Genomic DNA, 27,059 nt, shown 5'->3' on the forward strand with positions numbered 1-27,059 from the left:
GGTAGTCGACGTTTTTAATACACAGTTACCTGTACACAAGGAAAAAAAACACTAAAATGAAACATTTTCAAATTATAATATCCCTTTTCATTAAGCAATGAAGTTAATACTAGATTCAATTCTAACTAATCAATCATACATACGAGATCACACAAAGTAGAAAGAAAAAATAATTAATTAAAAAGTTTAGCATTGGACTGTACACAAGTCCAGTGTGTACTGGAGGGGGCATTAGGGAAACTGGGTGGTACCAAATAAGACAATTTTGATCGTAATACTTAGAATATAAAAAACTACAATGACTTATTACACAGGTAGAATCCAGAGGCTTAGCAGTCTTGAATGATTTAGGTACAGAACATACATAAAAATCTAGCATTTCTCATTTTTGTCCTAAGCAAGATGCAACATCAAATTTCAAATGACACATTCACGATCTTTGAACATTTTCAGTATGAAAACAGAACAGGGACAGTTTTCCTGCGATAATGACTCCATGAAAAAAACTTCTTAGATTTAATTATATATATATATTTTAAATAAAGTCTTTAGTCAAGTATCTGAGCATACATACATAGTTTTACAAGATAGCAAAGGCAAAAACCTCACAATATGCAACATCCCCCTTTTCCAATATCAGATCATTGTAATAAAAAAAGTACCCATTACATTTTCATATGCCTTAAAAAAAAACTAAAATGAACTACAAGTTAAATGTCTGTCAAAATATTAGAGAATCCATCTTTGTTTCAAAAATGAAATAAGATATTGCTACTTTTTTAAACCAGAGAACAATAAAATGACAATGAAAATACAAAGCACAACAGGAATTAAATTAGGAACTGACTGCCATTTGCCAACATCACTCCTTGTATTATGTAACAAAATAAATGTTCCTGTAACAAAACATAATTTTCATCACTGAATTAAAATGCTTTATGTAAAAGGAAAATAAAACATTTTTACACATTCTTAAAACATCTTATGACAAAATAAAAATGTATTCAAGACTGCTAAGCCCATAATTACGATTTTATTGCAACAGAACTAGAAAAAATAGATTATATTGCATTTACTAAAATGTTACAACTCCGGGGTTCGTTTTGGCGATGTCATTTGAATCAAAAAGGAAAAAATAGAAAACAAAACAGCTCTCGCATTAGTCCAAAAGGGATCCCAGGAATTGTCCATTCAAAATAATGGTGTACACAAGTATTTAGTAACAATTAAATGTTCCTGATTTAGAAATATTCTTCTTTTTTTATTGTATAAGTCAGTCTACAGCTAGTGTTTCTCACTAAGAAAAAAGTAAGTCTTCAAGGCGTTGCAAATCTAGAAACCTGTTACAAAAGGTTTGTTTTCATCCTCAATGATTCAAAAATCTTCAACTAAAGGGCGTCCTCTCTAATGATCCTGCAAAACACAGGTTCACGTCAATGACCAAGCACAGTAATACATTTTACATAGATTTACATGTGCAAGTTGCATTACATAACCTTACAATAGTTAAACTCAACCTAATAGATGTCAGAATGGATTTACATGGAACTTTTCATCAGATGTACTTTCAAACCTCCATACTTGAATTAAACCTTGCCTTTAAACCAGGGATCATCAACTACATTCAGCTGCAGGCAGATTCTCTTGAACGGATGGTCGGGGGGACGAGACATAATTACAAATAATTTTTAGACTGCAAATTAACCACAAGAAGCCCAAACATATTTAATATTTGACTAAAACAATCAATTCAAAATGAATTTTCAAACCTTGCTGACATCATCTCTCCGTAATGCGTGGAGATAATTAGGTACAGATTTCCAAAAAATAAAATCACTTGGAGCTGATTTCCTGGTGCTATTACAGTCTTTAATGTCCGGGGGGGGGGGGGGGGGGGGGGGGGGGGGTAGGCACACATAAAACCACCGCGGGCTGCCAGTTGGGGAACCCTGCTTTAAACCATTCAACATTCCTCCTAAAGGACTTCCGTGGTCAACAACAGACCTCAGGGGGTTGTGGGGTGGAGATGGTGCTGAGCGTTTGGATGGGTTCTCACCTGAAGGCCTGGGGCCTGTGTCTGCTGTGCACCTTGGCCATAGTAGGCCCCCTGTTGTCTGTAATACTCCACCCAGGCAGCACTGTAATCCGGAGGGGAGCTCTGCTGGGAGCCAGGGCCTGCTGCCTGGTCTGGGGAGAGGGGAGATGGAGGGTGAATAAGGGGAAGAGGAACGTCCTCTGATACGCACTCAAAAGACCAGCATATTGGAAGTGTGTAGAGGGCATGTAGGTGTAGTCTTACTCTGTTTCTTGTAGTATTCCTCCCATGCTTTGCTGTAGTCAGGGCCACTGCTCTGGGCTTGGCTCTGCTGACCTGTGCACAAGATAAAACCAGGGTCAATAAGATACACACCAAACAGACCAAGAACTCTGATTAATGTTCGCCTCCATAAATTCAATTTCTTCAACTCAAATACATTCAGTTATACAAACAAAAGCCAATTTACATGACTGATGAAATCAAGAAGCAACCCAGCTACACAATCATGTAACAAATTGTCGACTTCAATCATCGCAGTCAGACAAAACCTCCTGCGTATCAACTACACGTTGACATGATATTTCTACCCAGACACTCTTGGCATGGAACTTTTTAAAATGAGGGCAGGTTTGAGGTCTGGTTTATAGGTGTATCCAGGGCACAGGCGCTTGTGGACATTCCCAGCAAGGGAGAACGGTTGCACATGCAGACAGGTATTCATTTAACAGGTGGGTCACCAGTAGGGGCCAACTGCCCACAGGCACCCCAAACCAACCAGGAAGCCAGTCTCAAAGAGAAAGGATCAATCAGCACTCACTTGCAAATAACCTACCATGAGACTACAAACCCTGAGAGAGGGGGGCTCGGACCAGTGACTCAGACTTAGTAATGTTACACAAGCGATAAAGGCTAGTAGACGATGTTAGTATTGAGCTCCCTTCTCTGTTCTCCCCCAGAAGACTGGCACTTGCCTAGCTTTTTATAATACTGCTCCCATGCTTTGGAATAGTCCATCTGGTCGGTCTGGGATCCATTGAGACCTGCAACCAGACACAGATAACACTGTTGGAGGACAGAGTTACTGCATGAGGACCTTTCAGTGGAGGTTGAGGCTGTGGCTTACCATCCAGACATGGCACTGTGTCCTATGGCCTCTAGCCCATACCCTAACTTAACCCTAACTAGAACTTCCATGGAGTGAAAGTTCTCTTTGAAAAGTTTCTTCCCCATCTGACAATCTCCCAGAATGGATTTTTATTTATTTTTTTTTTCAGCCAGTATCTGGACGATTAGCCACATTTTCAATGCAAAAACTACCCTGTCGCTGTCATAAATTGGATTTAAATCTACTGCAGCAGTGCCAAAACCAGCCTGAACAAGTCTTGAATCTATCCAATTCCTTCAGTCCTCTGAAATTGCTGTTCAACTGGAAAAGTCTTGTTAGAGAAGTAACATTGTGTTGCTTTATTCCGCTCAGTAAGCAGAGCATGAAACATGTCTAGTTTTAGTCCTCCTTCCACTTATTTGTCCACTTTCTTTTCACTGGGGAGGGACTTATGCCCCACATGACTGATTGCAATAGACTCCGTATGTATCAAGGAATCATTGTAATCAAATTTCAGGTTGATATTGGTATCAAGTGTTATGGGTATCCCACCCTAACCACAATGGGACAAGGCCACTCCAACCATTAGTTGGAGAAGCAGGTAGACTTACTGGGGTCCTGCTGGCCCTGAGGCTGCCATGTCTGATATGTTGTGCCCCATCCACCTGTCATGAATGTCTGGGGTCCACTGTCACCACAAAACACAGAGACGCATGTTAGACATATTTCATATGAATTGTTGTAGCCTGGATATTGTTACATAATTGTATTCATACTGGTCAGTGTAAGTAGTTCAAAGCAACTTTAACAAATGTAACAGTAGTAAAAAACCAAGAAGCTGCTCACTTCTGATGAGGGGTAGCTGGTCCTTGACCAAAGGGGTTCAGATTAAAACTGCTGTTGCCCCCCATTCCTGAGGCCTAGATGAGAGAGAGAGAGAGAGAAGGGGAGTCAATGCTGAGAGCAAGGTCTCTTTCCCAGATGTATAGCAGCACAATAAACACATTAAACTACATATTCATATAAACAATAAAATACACATTAGACATGCAAAAAACACATTCTTCGGTAAAAAGGTCCCCTAACAACCATCTGAAATTCCCTAGAGCCACCAATTTTAAAGTTTACTGTAGATTATTCCACACGTAAGGTGCAAGGAAAAGGTTGATTTACCTAACTCTAGACACTAAAGGAGTCTGGAGAACCAAACCTGTGAACTGGTTTGATAACTTGTCAATTTAAATCTTAACAGTGATATTAGGTAAGTCGGAAACTTGTGGAGCAGGGCTTTGTAAACAAAAAGAGTGTAATGATGTGATCTAAGTGACTTCAAAGAGGTCCAGCCAACCGTTTCGTAGTACTGCTCATCATAGTGATGAAAAACAGCATTCCAGGGTTTAAGAGTAGAGGCAGCTGCACTTTCATAAATAGCATAAAAATAACCTCAAGTTTGACTGCACTCTGCTTCCTGCTGACTAGAGATTAGATCAGTTTCTGTAAAAAAAAAAATTAAAAGCCCACTTTAAATCTTAGAGGACTGAACTTGTTTAGAACCTGTTGTTTTAAAAGATAAATCATTCAATTCAAATACCAAGGTATTTCAAAATGCGAATATTTTCTTTTTACTGAAACACGCAAAAATACATCCCTGCTAGGGGGAACGCAGGTTATTAAACAAAGAATATGATCTACATGATCAGCCTCTAAAATAAATTGTGGTTAATGTGAACCTAACTCACAGCTAAAAAAAAATGTAAAGAAAGCAATCCAATGTTATTTGTTGCCTAGACTTTACTGCAAATGACAAGTCTTGGGAAAAAAAACACTAATATTGCAGTTAGCCATGACAGCCTTTATAACAGAATGCTTGTGACCACCCACACGAATATTGCACTTGGGAAAAAAACATCTTAAAGTAGAAATAGAATGAACATGCATTCTATTTTTGTTCTATTATAGTGGCCACTATAGACATCGATCAAGTGCACAAGACTACATGTAGACAAAAATTACATTCACTGAGTAAAACCAATTATAATCCCCCCCCCACTCACGTGTTACGGTCAAGTTCACCACAACAAAAACAATATCATTGGGCTACACAGCACATTATTACATTGTACACTTTCTGCCTGTGGACATCTGTTCTACAATGTGCCAACAAAAGTGAGAAAGAGGGAAAGAGTGTGGTGTTCCTTTCACCTCTATAGTGGCATACAGTTTAAGCAAGGCCCAGCTTCAGATAAACAAGTAGATTCAGGGATCAAGTGTAACAAGCAACACCTCATTCTCACCTAATTCATTCTAAAAATAGTGGCTACTTCATTAGCTTGTTAACATTTCACACAGATTGCCAGGGTCCAGTAAGCTACTAACGCATTATAACTTGAAGAACGGCAAGAAGTCGTATACCAGTTAATACTATAGCGAATTGGTTAGGTTACTAATGTTAGCTCATCTGATGATGTAACGTTAGCTGTCTGACTTCATTAGCAAGCTAATTTCCACACCATAAAGTAAATTATTTGATCAGATAAGTTGGCTAATGTTGCTCAACATTTCTCTGGCTAACTAACGGACAATTTGATCCAGCTAGCAAGATACTTAACAATGCTAATACTTGTTCCACACTTTCTCCCTCACCTCAAACTTTCAAAATGTCAGTAGTTTTTCGGTTACAGCTCATGAAGTACGCTTCATCATCTTCTCACCCCGTCTCCATGGTCAGGCTTCTCACCTAACATTACCTCTTTGTTATCATTCAGGGGACGCGCCGCTGTAACGAGCAAGCTGACTTTGCAGAATGAGTGCTGATGCTGTAACTAGTAAATTGGTTGTCTCTTTCTTCAGTCACGTGCTGCACTGCATTCTGTTATGTCAACGATTGGCTGAGCCTTGGATATAGCCAGTAGTGATCCAAAGCCCCCCCCCCCCCAACTTTTCAAATCAGATCTACACAAATCACGTAGGTCACCTATTTTGGATTTAAAAAAAAAATTAATTCACCGAACGGTGATTAGTTTGCACCCCTGAATAAGTAAAGATGTAATCCATCCAAGACAATCTGATGAGAAACACCCAATATTTATTTCGTTTTGCTCGTATTAAGTATGAGTTTTAAAATCAGTAAGGGCTTACTGCACAACTGCCTTGTTACAGCTAGGTCAGCAGTCGAGGCAAATATATATATATAAAAATTACAAGGAATAGATTGACCAATAGCATTTGAATAAATTGTGTAAAAAACAGGTCCTAGTATCGACCCCTGCGGAACACCTTCACATACTTCAAGAAACTCTGACTTAACCCCATCCACAACGATGGCCTGAGTTCTGTCACTAAGATAATCATGAACAGGTGTCAGCGCTCAGGCCTATCGTTTAACCCTGGGTGACATACTGGTGGATGGTATGGCCACACACCCCTTTGACATGTCCCTTCATGAATATCAGACCAGACAATAGATTGTTTGTTTGTGGGAGGGGGGCATAAGACCACCTACCCCAATCTTCTCATCGATCAGCTGGCGGGCCATTTCCATCTGTTGGGAGGTGCCGCGGATGGAGAAAATGCGCACGTTGGGGTCGGTGTTGGGCGGCGGGTTTCTCTGCAGCTCCACGTGCGCTCCAGACTGCTGGTTGATGTTCTTGATGGTTTCGCCACCTTTAGGAAAGGGGAAATTTAAAACGTGAGTCAAAGTCAGCAACAAATGCACAAGTGTCAATTTGACCCCCAATCAGTACTCTGCTGTCTGATACCATTCTTTAGGCTTCACCACAATTACCTAAACTCATCCGACTGGAGGTTAGACTCGTAGTGATAACTATAGGAGACCCTGGCATGTGTCCTTCAGCTCCATGCCCATTCTATTTGAACATCCGTGCTAATCAGAGACTAAGGTCGACAACACTTCCTCCCCCACACTGACGAATCAGACGGAAGCTTCCTGACTTATGAAGGAGTGCAATTAAACCAGCAGGGAGAAATTAAATATAGCTGTCGGAGAAAAGACACCAATTAAAGCGTATCCTCTTTCTGGGATATCCTTTCTTTCCCAGCCTCATGTGTGGTGAGGGAACAACGTCCTCCCCCTTCTCCTGCCATCCCAGTGAATGGAGCAAGGGGGCTTCCCAAGGGAACACCAAGGCTGCCCCAACATCAATTACACATTTATTCACTGGTGGCTGACAGGCGGACCTTGCAGTTAAAACTAGTCATCCAAACCTCTCCTCCTCCTGTAGCCTCTTCCCAGTTGCCAATAGACTACACATGGGCCATTAACCCATTGTCAACCAAATAAAACTTCTGCCTTAATGAAGCCATTATGAGGTCCCCTCAGTCAGAGAAAAAATGGGAATGAAGAGAAACAATTATTAATTTCATGGACTGGGCCTTGCTGGGGCCACATCATATGACCTTATTATTGAGACTGGGTTAGTGAACTGGACCAAAAGGAGGGAATACAAAGTGCAACTGGCAAGGGATTTTGGTTAAGTGGGAGGTTTAATTAAAAGACAAGTTCATGAAGAATAGTTCCTAGGGGCTTAAAACACCATGCTTACCCACTCATCTAATGTATTGACATACGGGTCTTAACAAACAAAAAAAAAGAAATGTAAAAGCCAAAACGCAGGATGCTATACCATGGTACATAAAATAAAAGTAGGCCTGTTCAACCCATTAAAAAAGTTTGAAGGTTGAGAATATAAAGTATGGGGTATGGGTGGGTGGGTGGGTGACCCAAGTTACCAGGCTCTGTGCGTATTGGGGGGAGGGTGTAATCAGTGGCTCAAGCAGCAGCATAAAGGGAGGGGGAGGCGCAATGCCCAGGTGTATTTGCCCCCCCCCACCTCACAAAAGCCACTTGACATTTCTATTACCTGGTTTTGATCATAGGTATAGAGACCCCTTCAAACCACACCCACCACGGCGCACACATCCATCCATAGGACAGGGACACACTCAGGGTTTCCTCCGAAGCGCAATGGTCAATGACTTTTAAATAGCTGGCAATAGAGTGAACATGAATAGCCAATAGCCTAATTCCGCTCATTCATTCCCTCACTCCACTATTGGGCTGAAAGGACCTCAGATGCCAGAAAACCTTCCACGTGGGGGCTGTTATTAGGAACCTTCAACAATTAATGTCACATTACATGCATTATCCCCCTCATTAAGCCCTAAGGGAAGGGACAGAATACCACCTGTGCTGTATACATGAGCCAGGGGAGAGAGGTGGCTGGATCCACACCATATTGGCTCATTGTGCAACTTTAAATGCCATTTCATCACGAGAAAAAAAGCACAAGCTAATGGACTGGCAATGATTCACTTTTTGCATAATCTAGGCTTTTGAATAATTTTCCTATTTATACACCATGAGGTTGGAATAATACTGTGAAAATGATAGTGCCCTTTTAGTGTAAGAGCTGTTTGATGGGATGGAGTTTTGGCCTGCCTGGTCGCATCTCCAGGTGGTAAGTTAGTCAAATAAGAAAGAGATCCAAACCTCTCTGCCAATAAGAGCCAGTTTTCAGTTGCCCCCACCCCTCTCAGACCACTGGCAGAATGGCTCGTACTGAAGAGTTCAGTAACTTTCAATGTGGCACCGTCATAGGATGCAATCTTTTCAACATACTTTTGGTCATGTAGTGTATTGTGTGTATTTCTTACAATTTTAATTAAAACAATAACAGGTACTTAACAGATACCCAGAAATGTTTCGATATTGAGAAAAATAAAAAAAAATTGGCTGCATTGGACATTTAAGTGAGGAAGACCACCGGTCAAGAAATGATGAACTGAAAGATGAAATGCTCCATTAGTGTTTGGTTTTCCCTGAATAGGATAAGTGGGGAACATGCCTGTATATATCTCTACATTAATGCCTATTTGTCCATACATTCAAAAGGACACAAACTGGTTATTGGATGACTGAAATGCATCCAAATGATGACTGATAGATTGTTGCTGTTGTTGGTAATGGATCTTGACACCAAACGTAAAACTCACTGAATCTATTAGAAGGCGTTTGGATTCTAGGCATGAGTTGTCTAGTTAAATAGAAGTTAAATCCAAAAAATACATTTCTCACCTTTCCCAATCACCAGGCCACACTTGTCAGCGGGTATCGTGTATGTCACTTCCTGCAGTCCACCGGGTGCGCCCATGCTCCAGTCCCCACGGCCTCTGCCCCGGCCTCTGGGGCCCACGAGACCCCCAAAGCCATCCCGATCCTGTAGCGAGGAAACATAAGGCGTGACTACAGGCCCCGAAGACCTCAAACATGACATTAAACATCTTACACTCAACCTCTTAACACTTCCTCCCCAAGAATCACCACTGCAGCTGTGTCTGACATCAAACAAAAAAATGCAACAGTTCAGATTGACAGATATTCTTAATTCTCCTCCAATGCGTTTGACTTGCATCACTTTACCTGGGGCTCAATAGAAAGTTCACCAGGGGATATGACCAAGTGCGCCACCCTGTGGGAGTCCGTATGGACTATCCTCCTAGTGTATGGTCTGTGCTCAGGGGCAGTAGGTCAGCTGACAGAACTAGTGATGAGGTGGAGCCCCACTACCCTTTTACCTGTCTGAGTAGGTCCCCCCACCACAGGGCAAAGGGGTCCAGGCAGACCTGAGAGGCGGCCAGGCAACTAGGAAATGGGCTGAGGACTGCTACATGGGCAACAAGGGAGTTTAAGGGGCATGGCTTACTTTAGAAATACTCTTGGGGGGGGGGGGGTCGTTCCTTTCAGGGCAAAAAAAACTAGATTAAGTGTAGTGGTCTGCAGTGATGTACCTGTGCCGTGTGGACCAGCTCGTTGATGAGGTGAACAGCATGCTGGCAGCGATCAGGCTGGCCCATCACCTGGGCAATCCGGTCAGGGCTGATGCCATCGTCTGAAGGAGAGGGGGACACTAGTCAGAACTGTTACATTAAAGACCAAACGTTAAGTCATGTCACAGAAATCACACATACTGTATTACATTGTGTCGTCAAGACCACCTGTGTGAGTCAATTGAGGAAAATGACAGGCAAACAAGACAGATTTATGGTCGAGGTCATCACTAATCTTGACAATTGCATTAGCCATCTAGCACAATGTAAAAAGACTAATAGAAAGGGACATTCTCACCTGGTTTGAACTGGATCCTGACCCCAGAGTCATTCTGGATCTTCTTGATCATCTCTCCGTTCCTGCCAATGACGATGCCCACAGCAAACCTGGGGACTGCCACATCCAGACTGCTTCCCCCCAGTCTGGATCCAAAGTCTCCCCTGTTGGCCCGGAAGTCTCCCTGGTCCTTGTCCCGGATTATCTCTACCACCAGCTCCCGTGCTTGCTACAAAACACCCACGCCACCAGCACAGAAAGGGTTAACTTAGAAAATGTTCTAACTGATTGACAAAAAGGTTGATTTCCACTGGGATTCTCTGCCTCTAACCCTATTACAGGGGCTGAGTCACTGACTTACTAGGGCTCTTTCATACCGTCCCTAGGAGGGGTGCGTCACCTGAGTGGGTTGAGTCACTGATGTGATCTTCCTGTCTGGGTTGGCGCCCTCCCTTTGGTTGTGCCGTGGCGGAGAACTTTGTGTGCTATACTCGGCCTTGTCTCAGGATGGTAAGTTGGTGGTTGAAGATATTCCTCTAGTGGTGTGGGGGCTGTGCTTTGGCAAAGTGCGTGGGGTTATATCCTTCCTGTTTGGCCCTCGGATGGAGCCACAGTGTCTCCTGACCCCTCCTGTCTCAGCCTCCAGTATTTATGCTGCAGTAGTTTATGTGTCGGGGGGCTAGGGTCAGTTTGTTATATCTGGAGTACTTCTCCTGTCCTATCCGGTGTCCTGTGTGAATTTAAGTATGCTCTCTCTAATTCTCTTTCTTTCTCTCTCGGAGGACCTGAGCCCTAAGACCATGCCTCAGGGCTACCTGACATGATGACTCCTTGCTGTCCCCAAGTCCACCTGGCCGTGCTGCTGCTCCAGTGTCAACTGTTCTGCCTGTGATTATTATTATTTGACCATGCTGGTCATTTATGAACATTTGAACATCTTGGCCATGTTCTGTTATAATCTCCACCCGGCACAGCCAGAAGAGGACTGGCCACCCCACATAGCCTGGTTCCTCTCTAGGTTTCGGCCTTTCTAGTGAGTTTTTCCTAGCTACCGTGCTTCTACACCTGCATTGCTTACTGTTTGGGGTTTTAGGCTGGGTTTTTGTACAGCACTTTGAGATATCAGCTGATGTACGAAGGGCTATATAAATACATTTAAATTGATTTTGAATCCTCTCTCCTTAAAACACATTGGCCTAAAATGTTTTTACCTCTGACACGTTTTTATAAGCAGGCGTGGAACGAGGATATGAAGGACAATAGCCTGGTTTGAGGAACTGACCTGCACTTTGTAGGGGTCCCCAGTGATTCTCAGGGGTTTGTCTGCTCCAGTGGGCATAGGGCCATCCTGGATCATGATCATCTTCACACCAGTTCTCTCCTGTGGGGAGCAAGCAGGGAACACATTATCATAAATTCACACATCAGAACTCCCTACTTCAGATGTAGTGAAGAAGTGAGATGGTTGAATTATAATTGACACTGAACCTGGAACGAGTAGATAACTTCTTATTGTTAACTTCAGCTATTTCAATAGCCAAGGTTTTTGAAGATCTGCCTAAACTAGTGTAATTAACTTCTATAACCCATAACACATTAGTTCAGGCCTTGACAACTTCAGGCACTTGTCCTCTGGTGTTTAGCCTATATTTAAACAATTAAAAGTCTCATTAAAGTTCTGCTACATTTTCTGGCGCTTCCCTCATGTCAGCATCCGTTTGGACATGAGGCTGTAGTCACATACGATTTACATTTTTTGTTATGGGAATATTATTCCAATGTTGGCCTCTGATCCAGTTCTGATCGGAGTACTGTTCGATACTGTGTTGTTTTTTTTCTCTCCCTTTCCAGTCGGACAACTTATCTATATTCTTCTTGTCCGACTATTTGTTATACTTTAAGCCACCAAATAAAATCACTAAGAACGTGTGTGTTCTAGGTGCATGTGTGCTTCATCCACAGACCACGGAACCTACTGGAAGCACCTAGTGCCCCCCTACCTGCAGTTGTTTGATGGTGTCCCCTCCCTTGCCGATGACCAAGCCCACTTTGCTGGCAGGGATTAGGATCTCCTGAATGGCGCTGTTGCCGTCCATCTCACTGTGGAAGCCTGGGCCGTTTCGACACCGGTCCACGATCTGGCTCAGCAGCCTCTTGGCCTGCCTGGTGGGAGAGGAGGAGCACACTCCACTGTCACACCTTTGTTCATGATCAGCCAAACCATGCACACAAATTATACACAGTGGGTTTCTCCATTTGCAAAAACAAGATATTGAATCGTGTCAAGAAGTGATTGTTGAGGGGGCAACTCAACATTAATCTGGTGATGGTGATTATGGTCGAGTTGAGGGCGCCTCGATGCTGATAGAAATGTATTGCCCATCAAGTAGAATAATCATGTTAGCTCTACACGCAACGTTTCTATCTGATCGCTGTACATAACTTTGGTTGCAAGACCCTGGGAGAACCTCAATTGCATACTCCCTGCATTCTCTCTCCTTGCCTCCTTCTCAAACCCCATTAGAGGGGAGGGACTTCAGGCGTTCTCATCCAATGGGTTTTGAGTAGGAGGCGAGGAGTATGCAATTGAGATTCTTCCCGAGAGGAATGTGGTGTGACTTACTCAATGTTCTCTGGGCTTCCAGTTAGAGTGCAGGGCCTGTCCATCATGCCTCCGCTCTCTGTTACACAACACACGCTCCATTAACCAGACACACATGCACCCACACATACATTGGTCTTTAAATAAAAAAGGGGCCAATGTGTGACATTGGGATCAACATTTAAAAAATAACATTTTTTATTTAGTTATACGTGTACAAACATCAGCCTAGGACTATAAATATCCTTTAAAATAGCAGGTGTAAGACAAATGTTTGTCATTTCATAACATGATCATATTGTGAATAAGCCCACTAGGCTACTATGTCATTTGTTGTCAATCTAATATCCAGAATAACAGAAAAGAATATAGCGTTAGGCATTGCAATTAGTCCATCCTACACTAATGACAGTAGAGGCATACACATCCTGAGTGGCGCAGCGGTCTAAGGCACTGCATCTCAGTGCTAGATGCGTCACTACAGACCCTGGTCTGATTCCAGGCTGTATCACACCCGGCAGTGATTGGAAGTGCCATAGGGCGGCGCACAATTGGCCCAGCATCGTCCGTGTTAGGGTTTGGCCGGGGTAGGTCGTCATTGGAAATAAGAATTTGTTCTTAACTGACTTGCCTAGTAAAAAAAAAAGGCTAAATAAAAAAAAATATGAAAACAGCCTTCTGTTAAATCTAACGAGACACTGATGTAAATCAAGCAAACAGATGATCAACATCAATTTGCAATGGAAATTTGACCCATCGTGGATCACGGCACAGTCTTCATCGAGATAACGAATCAGACACAAAAACATTCTGGACATTACTTGAACACGGTTTGTGCTGCACTTAGGCACAACAGCTGTTTGTCACTTGAGTGCCACCCAGAAAAAAAGTTTCCTGAATCAGCCGATGTGTGAAAATATCACAATGCAACTAAACTGCTGAACATCCAATGCGCATTTAAGTATTATGCATAATTACCGACGAACCATGTCAATTACAGTATAGATTTTGGTTTTAAGTATCAGTTAGAAGCTGTCGATTTTTTCCATCACATACATTTTTGATTTGTGTGCCCATGAAAACGGTTTTCAAGCCGTAACATAAGGAAACGCTAAATGTTACATGCGTTTATATTTTTATTCAGTGTAACATGTAAAGTGTTGGTCCCATGTTTCATGAGCTGAAATGCACACAAAATCCTACTCAAATTTTGTGCACAAATTTGTTTACATCCCTGTTAGTTAACATTTTTCCTTCGCCAAGATAATCCATCCACCTGACAGGCAGCTGAATAAACAGCTGATATCAAGGAGCATGATCATTAAACAGGTGCACCTTGTACTGGGGACAATAAAAGGCCAATAAAATGTGCCTTTTTGTCACAACGCCACAAATCTCTCAAGTTGAGGGTGCATGCAATTGGCATGTTGACAGCAGGAATGTCCACCAGAGCTGTTGCCAGAGAATTTAATGTTCATTTCTCTACCATAAGCCACGTCCAACGTCATTTTAGAGAATTTGTCAAGACGTCCAACCGGCCTCACAACCACGCCAACCCGGGACCTCCACCTGCAGGATCGCCTGAGAGCAGCCACTTAGACAGCTGAAGAAACCAAGTATTTCTGTCTGTAATAAAGCCCATTTGTGTGGAAAAACATTCTAATTGGCTGGGCCTGGCTCCACAGTTGATGGGCCTATGCCCTCCCAGGTCCACCCATGGCTCCACCCCTGCCCAGTCATGTGAAATCCATAGATAAGGACATCATTAATTCATTTCAATTGACTGATTTCCTTATATGAACTGTAACTCAGTAAAATCGTTGAAATTGTTGCATTTATATTTTTGTTCAGTATAGTTAGTGCATTTCCAAGACTGCCACACAAAAAGACTCTTCGAAAGCAAAATCCAGGATTCTTACCAGGTTCAAATTCAATGTAATTTAACTGACAAATAATTCATATATAAAACGACAAACACTGCCACAACCGCAAGGTAAGAAAAGTGGTGTCACAGGATTTGGGCAAACAAATCCATCAAGATACCAACCATGAGAAAGGTTTAAATCAACTCATGAAATTTACAAAGAAAATTGGCAGATCATCATCAATAACTTATCAACAGCTGTAACAAGATGTCCACCGCAGGAAATCCTCACTGGTACCCTAGTTTATTGAAAGACCTATATACACAAACTCCGCGTTAACAACCTAAGTGCTACCTTATTTATTAAATGTTTATGAAGTCACATGGTAATTAAACTACAAAATACCACATCAAGGAATTCATGGTTGTATGTTTGGGATTTGACAAGGCTTCAGTTTCGCTAAGCTGAACCTGTTAAGCAGGATATGTCATGACCATGCCTCGTACTCAAGGTGTGCTTCTGGGCATCACCGATCAGAGGAAAGACCCAACAGGCTACTCAGTCAAGTACCGACACTACTGACTACAGTATAATGGGGCAGTGCCTCTTTAGGCAGAACTTACCTGCAGCAATCTGGATCTTGCAGCCTGACTCTAACTGAATTCTCGTGATCTGCTCTCCTCCTCTTCCAATGACTGAGTGTGGGTGAAAGGGGAATTACAAAAAGTCAATATCCCAGTCCAAGTTAGTTTAAATGGACACCAAACAGTAAATGTGAGTACTAGAAGTTGGAGTAAACCAATAGCTTTTGTTATCAACTGCCTAAGTGTCACTTACTGAATCCAACCATCTTATCAGGCACTTTGAAGTCTTCTGTCATAATAGCCCTGCAAGAGAGAAACACAATCAATGACAAAACAGTAAAAATCTGCTGTGATGTATGGTCATCAGAAATTATAGGACAGTCTCATACTCATGAAAGCATGAAGGGATAGTTCACCCCCAAAAACAAAGATCCATCTTGTTAGATGGTGCCCATATTCCCCATTCAATTGGATTGAGGCCTGCAGATCTCAACACAACATGGACTGTGCTCGACTTGAGATCACTTTTGAGGCATGAAACCCTCTGACAAACCTTAAATGGGGAGAGCTACCTCTTAAATTAATGTCATTCTGTGGCAAGTCTGGTGACAAGACAAACCACAGAGCTGCATGCAGAACACAGGCCAAGACATTGGCCTATCTGAGACTTACTGGTTACTGGATACACTGGCAGTAGTGAGGTTGACAGCTTGATTGAGCTACTGTTAATCAATATCCACACACAAATGGTCATTTGAGAAGATAAGGCTCACCTTTGATGTACCATTCCACCTAGCTGGTTACCTACTGAGAAACAAGGGAGAATCGAGAGGGGAAGAGAAAAGGGCAAAACAATAGACGGGTTAGCTATTGTTAACAATTCATGCGCATCAAAGGGGCAGAAGGCCATGTGTTATGGTTCTGGATAGCCAGAATCAATGACAACTGCCATGTGGTGGCTCGTGTCATCTTGTTCTTGATACCATGTCTTGTTTTGAGGTGTATTGACTGATATCACGTTTATGTTAATATCACAAAAATTTGCTAGCTAACAACAACTGTAATGATGTATTTGAGACAAGTGCTCATTGTGCAACTTCATTTATGTGTTCTATAAACTTTGGACTAAATACAGTGCCCTGCGAAAGTATTCGGCCCCCTTGAACTTTGCGACCTTTTGCCACATTTCAGGCTTCAAACATAAAGATATAAAACTGTAGTTTTTTGTGAAGAATCAACAACAAGTGGGACACAATCATGAAGTGGAACGACATTTATTGGATATTTCAAACTTTTTTAACAAATCAAAAACTGAAAAATTGGGCGTGCAAAATTATTCAGCCCCCTTAAGTTAATACTTTGTAGCGCCACCTTTTGCTGCGATTACAGCTGTAAGTCGCTTGGGGTATGTCTCTATCAGTTTTGCACATCGAGAGACTGACATTTTTTCCCATTCCTCCTTGCAAAACAGCTCGAGCTCAGTGAGGTTGGATGGAGAGCATTTGTGAACAGCAGTTTTCAGTTCTTTCCACAGATTCTCGATTGGATTCAGGTCTGGACTTTGACTTGGCCATTCTAACACCTGGATATGTTTATTGTTGAACCATTCCATTGTAGATTTTGCTTTATGTTTTGGATCATTGTCTTGTTGGAAGACAAATCTCCATCCCAGTCTCAGGTCTTTTGCAGACTCCATCAGGTTTTCTTCCAGAATGGTCCTGTATTTGGCTCCATCCATCTTTCCATCAATTTTAACCATCTTCCCTGTCCCTGCTGAAGAAAAGCAGGCCCAAACCATGATGCTGCCACCACCATGTTTGACAGTGGGGATGGTATGTTCAGGGTGATGAGCTGTGTTGCTTTTACACCAAACATAATGTTTTGCATTGTTACCAAAAAGTTCAATTTTGGTTTCATCAGACCAGAGCACCCTCTTCCACATGTTTGGTGTGTCTCCCAGGTGGCTTGTGGCAAACGTTAAACAACACTTTTTATGGATATCTTTAAGAAATGGCTTTCTTCTTGCCACTCTTCCATAAAGGCCAGATTTGTGCAATATACGACTGATTGTTGTCCTATGGACAGAGTCTCCCACCTCAGCTGTAGATCTCTGCAGTTCATCCAGAGTGATCATGGGCCTCTTGGCTGAATCTCTGATCAGTCTTCTCCTTGTATGAGCTGAAAGTTTAGAGGGACGGCCAGGTCTTGGTAGATTTGCAGTGGTCTGATACTCCTTCCATTTCAATATTATCGCTTGCACAGTGCTCCTTGGGATGTTTAAAGCTTGGGAAATCTTTTTGTATCCAAATCCGGCTTTAAACTTCTTCACAACAGTATCTCGGACCTGCCTGGTGTGTTCCTTGTTCTTCATGATGCTCTCTGCGCTTTTAACGGACCTCTGAGACTATCACAGTGCAGGTGCATTGATACGGAGACTTGATTACACACAGGTGGATTGTATTTATCATCATTAGTCATTTAGGTCAACATTGGATCATTCAGAGATCCTCACTGAACTTCTGGAGAGAGTTTGCTGCACTGAAAGTAAAGGGGCTGAATAATTTTGCACGCCCAATTTTTCAGTTTTTGATTTGTTAAAAAAGTTTGAAATATCCAATAAATGTCGTTCCACTTCATGATTGTGTCCCACTTGTTGTTGATTCTTCACAAAAAAATACAGTTTTATATCTTTATGTTTGAAGCCTGAAATGTGGCAAAAGGTCGCAAAGTTCAAGGGGGCCGAATACTTTCGCAAGGCACTGTATAGTTTACATGACACCAACAATCTAAGCCAACCAAGTCTGTTTTGTCACAGTTGCGCACGCATTGGTTTTGTTGCTAAACAACCAACCCGTCTATTAGACTGAAACAAAACTAACTTCAAATCATTGCAAAACTGAATAAAACAAGGTAAAAAAAAATTTTTCTGCTGAACTGAGGAGTGACAGGGTGGATTGGCTGAAAACAGATGGTTCAAATCAAAGTTAATTAGTCACGTGCGCCGAATACAACAGGTGTAGAGACCTTACAGTGAAATGCTTACTTACAGGCTCTAACCAATAGTGCAAAAAAAAGGTGTGTGTAGGTAAGTAAAGAAAGAAAACAGTAAAAAGACATTTGAAAATAACAGTAGCAAGGCTATATACAGACACCAGTTAGTCAGGCTTATTGAGGTGGTATGTACATGTGGGTATGGTTAAAGTGACTATGCATATATTATGAACAGAGTAGCAGTAGCATAAAAAGAGGGGTTGGCGGGTGGTGGGACCTAATGCAGACAGCCCGGTTAGTCAATGTGCGGGAGCACTGGTTGGTTGGGCCAATTGAGGTAGCATGTACATGAATGTATAGTTAAAGTGACTATGCATATATGATAAACAGAGTAGCAGCAGCGTAAAAGAGGGGTTGGGCACACATTGCAAATAGTCCGGGTAGCCATTTGGTTACATGTTCAGGAGTCTTATGGCTTGGGGGTAAAAATTGTTCAGAAGCCTTTTTGTCCTCTGCTAATCCAGTAGTTATTTGAAAAAAATCTATACGGTTACATACCGTAAAATTATTTTGGACAATATTATAAATCGATACTTTGACTCCAAGTATTGATTTGTAAAAATACAAATTATGTTGTTTTGTAGCGTTAGCTAGCGCTAGACAGCTGTACCTGCACCACAACTCTGGTATTTATCACCTTATCCTCCACCTTTTCAAACAGTGAGTCAACATGTTTTCAGCACTTTTATTTTCATGTTCACTCGTCTCTCTGCAGCAGACATACAGAAAGCAATGTTCGGAACATCAAATCTGAAATATCGAATCTCAAATAATATAGAACCATATCGTATCTGCACCCAAGTATGGTGATTATATAACGTGAGGTCCCTGGCAATTTCCCCTCTCACAATCCAGTGTGTCAGTGTCAACGCACAGCAGGGGGGTGCTCTGCTAGGGAAATGAGGTGTGTATGGGTGTCGTTCAGAGAGGTAGTACATGGGTCAATAGTTATTGACCCAGACTTGCATTTTGACAGGTCGCAATAAGCAGTGGGCTTAAAGGGTCACTGAAGGATATGGAGCTACTTACGTTACACCATAAAATCATATCTAGGTTCATTAAAGCTTACGTCACTTGCACATATTTGTTTGTTGGACATGCAACGAGGTAAAGAAATGGAATGCCTTAGCCCGCAGAGCCGACCCACTTGCTTGCTTAAAGCTGCACCAGGGTCGGACAGCATCCCTGTAGATTAAGACACCGCGGGGCCGGCGCGAGATATAGCTTGAGAAAAGTACCCCAATCCAGGGACGAGAAATGCATTGTACTTCGAATTGTCTCATTATCCAAACTGTTACACCGAAAAGATTGAACGACTGCTAGTTTTCTGAGCCATATCTCGCGCTGACTCTGTGGGGTCTTAAACTACACAGGAATGCTGTTGGACAATAGTGCAGCTGTAAGCAAATGGGTCAGATCTGCTAGCTAAGAAAGACGAAAATATTAAGTGTATGATGTGGCGTTAATTCACACAATGACAATACACTGCAAAGGACTTGCGCTTAGCCTAAATGGTGTTAAATGGTACTTGTACAATTAAACAAATGACGAGTAAGGACCTAACAGGGATGACAGATATAATATTTACACAGTGTAACAGCCGACTGTTACATTTCATATTGTGTAACCTTGAGAAACAAAAAAGCAGTGTTGAAAATTGTTAGCCAGCCAAACCTCCACCAGAATTGCACAACTTATTCAACCAATGCATTCGAGGCTAAAATATACCACACCATGACAAGATAAGAGGACAATAACTGACTAGAGTTTCCACTTCATGGACATGAAATTGCTCACATCTGCATTTTGGGTGCATACGTGTAGCCACACGTATCATTCCACCATTCTGCAAAGTCCCACCCTTATGGGGTAACTACAATTTCAGGCACCTAACTGAAAATGCAGATGGCATAAAATGACATTGCATATATTTTGGTTAAATTTCTAGTTTGACAGGTTTCAAACGGCGAGTGCAAACAGAATGTAGCCGAATTGTGAACTTGTGAAATTGCGAATTGTCAAAGCAAAAATGCATAGTAAACTTCGATTACGTTGACTCTTCTGACTATCAGACATGACCTCTCTTATCCCCTTATTACATTAGGCCCAGCCATTTCCTATTCTATAACATCCCGAGTTCAAATGCTCAGACAGAACTGCTTGCTCTGGGAGAGGCTGGAGTTAAGTCATGAGTAAAGCCGTACATAGCTGCCGTATGTTGCTCCTGCTTTAACTGGGCCTGTAAGGGAATTTTACACAAGGCTTTCCCCCCCTATGAACTAGTCTCATCTTATCTCATGTAATTCCTTCAAAGGGGTTAGACTGCTGCAGCCCATTTGCTGAACTGATTCTACAGCAAGATGGGGCAAAAACACTAACACCCCGGGAAATTACAAATGCTATAACCAATGCCATAGTAATAGAAGCACAAACCTGAAGCCAATGCAGCAAGATCATTAATGTGGGCTCACTAACAAATGAAATCCAGTTATCAGTTGTGCTATCCACGCAAATGTTTTCATCGGTCAATAATGACAAGTTCAATAAAGGAATGGGTTTATAAATAGCAACACGCAAAATAAGCTCAATCACAATTATCCACATTTATAGAAGCACGGTTCCTTTTTCTTTACTTGGTGGACATCGCCTCTAATCACAAACATTTTACTTGCTGCTGCTGCTCTAGGCCCCTTTTTTCTCCCTGACAGCTTTGGAGGCATGTAACCTGTAGCTCATGACTTCTCACACAACCAGTGTCAATCATATCTGTAGCACCTAGAGCATTGTACTGCAGGAGGAGGGAGGGTTGGAATGATAAATCCCATCAATGGCCTCTGGGTATCTACTCCTTTTCTGACCTAACAGTAAATGTACTTTGTGGTGGAGGAGAGTACTCCTGCACTGAAATAACAGGACGAGGAGGAGAGAGCACTTCGGCTGTCTGAAGCACTTCCTAATTCCAGGCTAGTGGTTACTCTTCCCAACTCCACATTCCCCCTCCCATTTGCCCAGGCCAGATGCTAGCCAGCCCACTGCTAGTACAATGCCATGTCACTCCTCAACAGCCGTGCTATCCAGCGGGCCCTTTGCTCAACATGAATACCGGCTAGCTGCTACACCTTCCAAACAGGCTAGGCTACATGACATTGAACATACATTAACATTACGTGTCAAAGGATCTCACATTATGTAGTGATGTCACTACTGATCTCTTGACATGGGTCGCTGGTTATCCAGGTAAGTTGGCTACACTATGGTCTCAAGACAACTGATATATGGACTGTATTTAAAAAAGGACCAAGGAGGACCAAGCAGTTAAGTAATCGTTTTGGTTGCAATGGCTTTCCTGACCAGGTTTGATTAAGCCAACAATATTTGTTAAGTGTTGTATTGCAGTCCTCATACATTATGGTAAGAGTGCATAAAACCTGACTTATATACACAAGCATCCAAACACACTCACACTCTGGTGCAACGCTCAGAGCTATTTACAGAGTATCCTGTTTAGTGTACTGTAACCGGGATATGTGTTGGGGATTATGTTTAGCAGAAAGATTGTTTAGTATGGAGGTGGACCACATGCATTGTGTATGAAGGTATGTGAAGAGATCCACCACCGACTTACCTCCATCATCCATCGAGCGCTTTTGGCCTCCGTAGCCGTAGAGGGAGGGGTCTAGGACTGGAGAGGAGTTGTTCATGTGGGGCATCTGGTCACCTCCCATCTTAGCTGCAATCTGAGGAGACAAGAGGGATGAGAAAGAGGGGGAGGGCTAGAATGAACAAACAGATAGCAACACAAACTAGTTATATTAAAAAAGGTTTTATTTGACCTTTAATTTCCAGTCATAAGGTCAAACTATTACTCAAAACGAAGTACTACTTTTCATAGCAAAACAAAACTTATTTTAGTAGTCAACATGGAGCTGTTTTTTACTCTCCCAGCCCCGTACAACTGAATGCAATTGAAAGGCAGTAACTATCTTCTGAAACTAGCTACCAGACATGCACATTACAAAACACTGCCTGCATCACCTTGCCCCAAATTATCCACTTCCAACTCCAATTAACTGCATGTATTCTCTGGAGATAGACGTTCAAATCTAAATGCTGCACAAAAGCATTAAGGCCCGTTTCTCCTAAACCCCTCATCCGCAACCACATCTCTCCATTCAAAAAGTATATCGTTTCAGAAAATTACACAAAATTGATGTAATTTCTGCAATATGAAAATACAATGTCTCCAATTAGAGGATGACAATTGAAGCCTTGCACCACCCTCAGGCGTCATTATCTACTTCAGAGTCGCCACACCGAGCTGCCTGCCTGCCGTGGAAGTGAGATAGTAGGAGAGAAAAAAAATTAACTGCCCTCCAACATGGCTCCTGATCCCAGTCAGAGTTGAACTGGGTAGGGGGCCGAGTGAGGGCTAAACCTCTGGCCTAGGGCCAAACCTTCTTTCTGGGGAATGTTGGGGTTGGTATGTCAGCAATGTGAGCTGCACACAATAAATCAACTAGCCGGGGAAAGGCTTGGGCCTAGTAGTGTAGAACGAGGTAAACACGCAGAGTCCTCTCAGCTCAACTGCTGCTGACTGTCAAGGGGGTTTGGGGCAGGCTAGGTCCATGAGGAAAGAAATGCCAGAGGATATTCTGTTGCTCAGGGAACATCCCCTCGAGTTGGGTGAGAGGCCTGTTTGCTCTGAAACTACCAGTCAAACACTTCCATGTGCTGGAGGAGAGCCAAGGGGAAATTCACTCAATCTCTGCATACTACACTGTGGGGTTAATGTTAAGATTATTTTAGTCCATATATTTGTCAAATAGATTGGAAACTCATTGATGTTCTAGTCATTTTGATATTGCGATAGAGAAATTAACTATTGTATTGTGTAATTTTTTTTATCACAGCAGACTTGTCTAAACATTCACATTAATATGCAGCTGAACATAAAGATTATATATATTTTTTTTTAAACGTACTTGGCAATCTAACCCTTTACACAAATAAATGGGTATGAGAGAGGCTAATATAAATATGGAGCTGAAACTTCAGGAGTACTTGAATTAAGAAGCAACGAGAAGCATTTGCTTGATCAGAGAGATTAGCAACTGAACAGCAACACTGAATGCCAGCACTGTTCAGTCACAATACCAGATACTTAATATATAGGGCCTACAGATGATCTGTAAACATCCACCGTTCCCAGAAAATATAACGTTCTTGTGCTGGGCTGTTCTATTCCAGGCTGTATCACAACGGGCCGTGATTGGAAGTCCCATAAGGTGGCGCACAATTGTCCCTGGTTAGGGTTTGGCCGAAGTATGCAGTCATTGTAATTAAGAATTTGTTCTTAATTGACTTGTCCAGTTAAATAAAGGTTACATTTTTAAAAAATACAGATAGGCAGGCAGTAAAAGATTCAGTGTCTCTGGCCACTGGCTCAGTTCTATTATTTGCCCCACAGAGTTGATAAAAGCTAAATGGGCAAATGGCAGTCCAATTACTCTTCCAACTTCCAAGAAGCACAGACCTGGGACCTATAGGGAAGCTGCAAGGGAAAGCTGGGTGCCACAGTTATCAGAGGAAAACAAACTGGACCCACAAGCCTGATGCATGAGTACAAGGCCACATGCCCTTGTAGTACCTGGGATAAGCACACAGCTGAGACAGAGTGGGGGGAGAGACCCCAAAGGAATTATTAAAATGGACACCAGTGCACCCAGATATGTGCTTATGTCATTTGCTCATCTAGGTTTATTCGCAGGAAAGCATCTTTGCCTGTCAGGGAGAATATGTTATGAATGTCTACGTTTGTGTCAGTTAAGGCAATGAAGACAAATAGTTGCATTTGAAATATTAGGTTGAAATATGCAGTTTGTTCAGCTCACTTTCATAGGGCCCGGAACATATGACAAGATGAGAACAGGTGTGTTTTTGCCCTAGGTGTCAACGCTTCACAAGAACTTGGCCCTGAATGCAGACACTGACTAGGAAGGAATGGGAAGTGGTGTGGCTTTATTTCACTGTGTGCAATAGCCTACTTCCTGAAATTATAGACTCGAATAGTAATCTCATGAAACCTTAACTATGTTGCTTACATGCTACTGGCATTTTAGATGGAATAACTTGCAGTCGTGGTGTGGTCAATTGTAGTCTACACGTTATGGCCGTGTTGGGTTTACAGACCAATACATAATTTGATCAACTACACACAGGACGTTTGGTCATAGGCCCAAATTAAATAACGCTAACTTTGAGATGTCAAGAAGTACCTAGTTCAACCAATGCATAAGTAACATTTATGCTGCAAGTCGTTAGCTAGCTAACTAGATGTCATCTTGCTAACTAGATAATGTCATCTTGCTAGCTAATGGGCTTCCATCGCAAGACTGAGTATTAACATTATCTAACCAGCTAGTTATTAGTGACTGATAAGGTCCAATTCAATTTTAGCTAGAGACGATATTATGATGTAGTAGTTGGCTATCTATTCTAACACCCTGTTGCAAACAAGAAAAGTTAACGATAACATTTCCCAGTAAGCGAGGAGGCTAGCTAGCTAACATTCGTTGTTGACGTTGCGATGCTAGTTTTCCGCGCATGTTCGCTAGTTAACTAGCTAGGCTTAGCTAACTTGTACAATCGAGGCTAGCTAGCATTACTACTAGAATTAATCACTCGATAGTTTATTTAACTACTGAATTCTGACATTTTTTTGACATACAGCAGTGTAGTTAACAAGTAATTTATCCAGTGTATGTTAGCGAGTGGTTACAAGGCAATTTAACACATAGTTGACGTTTTTCTGTTAGCAAGCTAACTTTTGACAGCGCGTGGCTGACATCAGCTGATATTTCTGGCTTCACCACGAAACTAGGCCACAATCATAGCTGGTATCGGCTAGTAGTGTGGTGGTAAAATAGCTAGTTAGCTAACTAGCTGAAACTTCCATGGCTTTACAACAGGTTGCAGTGTGTTGCTTATGCCTTGTTTTAAAGTTACTCTCACTTCAGTTTTATGCAAGTGGTTCTTAGTTTCGTCCATCATGCTTTGCCTAATTCATTTGCTTGTTCTTTGATCTGACTGTTTATTGTTGGGCGTCCTTTGGCCCGCATTCTCTTAGCACTTGGACATTGTGTAGCTAACTTCAGTTAGCCAACTAGACATACAGGAGTGTTTTTTTTTTTAGTAATGAGGGGTCTGGGTTTATACGCTGCTTGAAGAAAAAAAGTGCACTCCTTCACCACGCCGAATGGTCTTGCTCGTTTCTCGTCTGAAATCGTTCGGTTTCTCTTCGTCGGAATTAATTACCTGTCGGGCCCGGTGTAAGGCGTCGGCGAAGCCATCTGCTTTCGTTCCAGGCTGAGCCACCGAGGCCTGTCCCTGTACCAGCTCCGCCATCATCATCATCCCTACAGCAGCTCTCAGCAACACACCAAAAAAAACTTCGGACTGGCGAGCAAATCAAGCAGCGCACGCACCGACCTCAGGAAGAGGAAGCTAAAACCACCCTATCTACACGATACCGCGAGATTCAGAACTATTTGTTTTGGACAGCTGAATTTGCTGAAATCACGCGATACTTGACAGCGTGACAATTTTAACCGGAAGAAGTACTACTGGAAGTCAGACGGTGCAAAAATATATTTTGTGTCGTCACTAGTTACCACAGCCACAAAGACCGAAACTCCACTTATTTCTAAGATGGCCCTTCTGAAAAAGTGATTTTAAACTCTAACCTTAATCACACGGCTAACCTTATGCCTAACCCTAACCTTGAATTAAGACCAAACAGCAAAAACGAATTGCCATTACTTTTTACGAGATAGACTATTTAGACTGTGGTTGTGCTAAGTCGTGGAAACATGGTTTGGTTGAGTGATTTTTATAGTGCTTATTGAGTAATATGAAAATGTTTGATTACATGAGGCATTCGGTGCGAATGTGTTTATATGTTTTGGAATACTCTTAGAAATGTTTTTAATAGTAAAATAAGTCAAAGTTGATGTGTGTCTTAAAGACCCAGTGCAGTAAAACAAATGGTTTCCCCTGTGTTTTTCATCATATTATACAGCAGCTGATGAAACTAACACTGTAAAAGTGTGAAAACATCTGATCAGTGTTATTTCCTGTAGTTTCTGGTTGAAAGATCAATCTACAAAGGACCTTTAGAAGGTTTGTATGGGTGGGAGTTTTGGCTTTCTATGGTTATCACCATGGAAAATTGGTTAATCGATAACAAAGAGAGTTCCAAACATCTCTGCCAATAACAGCTAGTTTTGAGTTTCCCCGCCCCACTCAGACCACTCGCAGCAAAATTCTTGCTTGATAAATAGTTTTGTGCTAAAAAGCTATTTTTGTCAATTTGAATGTTTACGTTTATAGTAGTCATTAAGCAGACACTCTTATCCAGAGCAAATTACAGTTAGTGCATTCATCTTAAGATAGCTAGGTGGGACAACCACATATCACAGGCATAGTAAGTACATTTTCCCTCAGTATAGTAGCTATCAGCAAAGTCAGGGTCTTTGAGCAGTCAGCCCTTCCCTGGGAGGAAAAGCAGCTCTGTCTTGTCGAGGTTGAGCTTGAGATGGTGGGCCGACATCCAAGCTGAGATATCTAACAGGCACGCAGAAATGCGTGTCGCCACCTGGGTGTCAGAAGGGGGGAAGGAGAAAAGTAGTTGAG

The 27,059-nt window shown here is 42.1% G+C and overlaps 1 protein-coding gene and 1 long non-coding RNA gene across 45 annotated transcripts in view; one reads left to right on the forward strand and one right to left on the reverse strand.

Moving 5' to 3' along the window:
• On the reverse strand, positions 1-25,986 carry LOC110523584 (far upstream element-binding protein 3). 43 transcript variants are annotated; one of them, XM_090234456.1, is made up of 18 exons: positions 25,683-25,986; positions 21,994-22,105; positions 16,091-16,121; positions 15,571-15,620; positions 15,357-15,428; positions 12,890-12,947; positions 12,267-12,429; positions 11,549-11,647; positions 10,288-10,495; positions 9,951-10,051; positions 9,238-9,379; positions 6,646-6,806; positions 3,990-4,063; positions 3,755-3,831; positions 3,010-3,078; positions 2,300-2,371; positions 2,057-2,187; positions 1-1,404 (listed from the first exon to the last, which is right to left on the reverse strand). In XM_090234456.1, exons 1-18 carry the CDS (start codon positions 25,779-25,781, stop codon positions 1,375-1,377), a joined length of 1,749 nt encoding a protein of 582 aa, XP_090090582.1. In that variant the 5' UTR covers positions 25,782-25,986; the 3' UTR covers positions 1-1,374. The 43 variants fall into 43 exon arrangements, with proteins under 43 accessions (XP_090090582.1, XP_090090588.1, XP_090090579.1 ...); XM_090234462.1 differs by having other exon boundaries at positions 1-1,413; XM_090234453.1 differs by having other exon boundaries at positions 16,091-16,124; positions 25,683-25,926.
• LOC149983240 (uncharacterized) overlaps positions 1-27,059 on the forward strand; it is a 392,257-nt gene that overhangs the window by 137,568 nt on the left and 227,630 nt on the right. The window lies entirely within an intron of this gene.

The sequence above is a fragment of the Oncorhynchus mykiss genome, chromosome 5, assembly GCF_057628025.1.
Source record: "Oncorhynchus mykiss isolate SJ-2025 chromosome 5, ASM5762802v1, whole genome shotgun sequence".
NCBI lineage: Eukaryota > Metazoa > Chordata > Actinopteri > Salmoniformes > Salmonidae > Oncorhynchus > Oncorhynchus mykiss.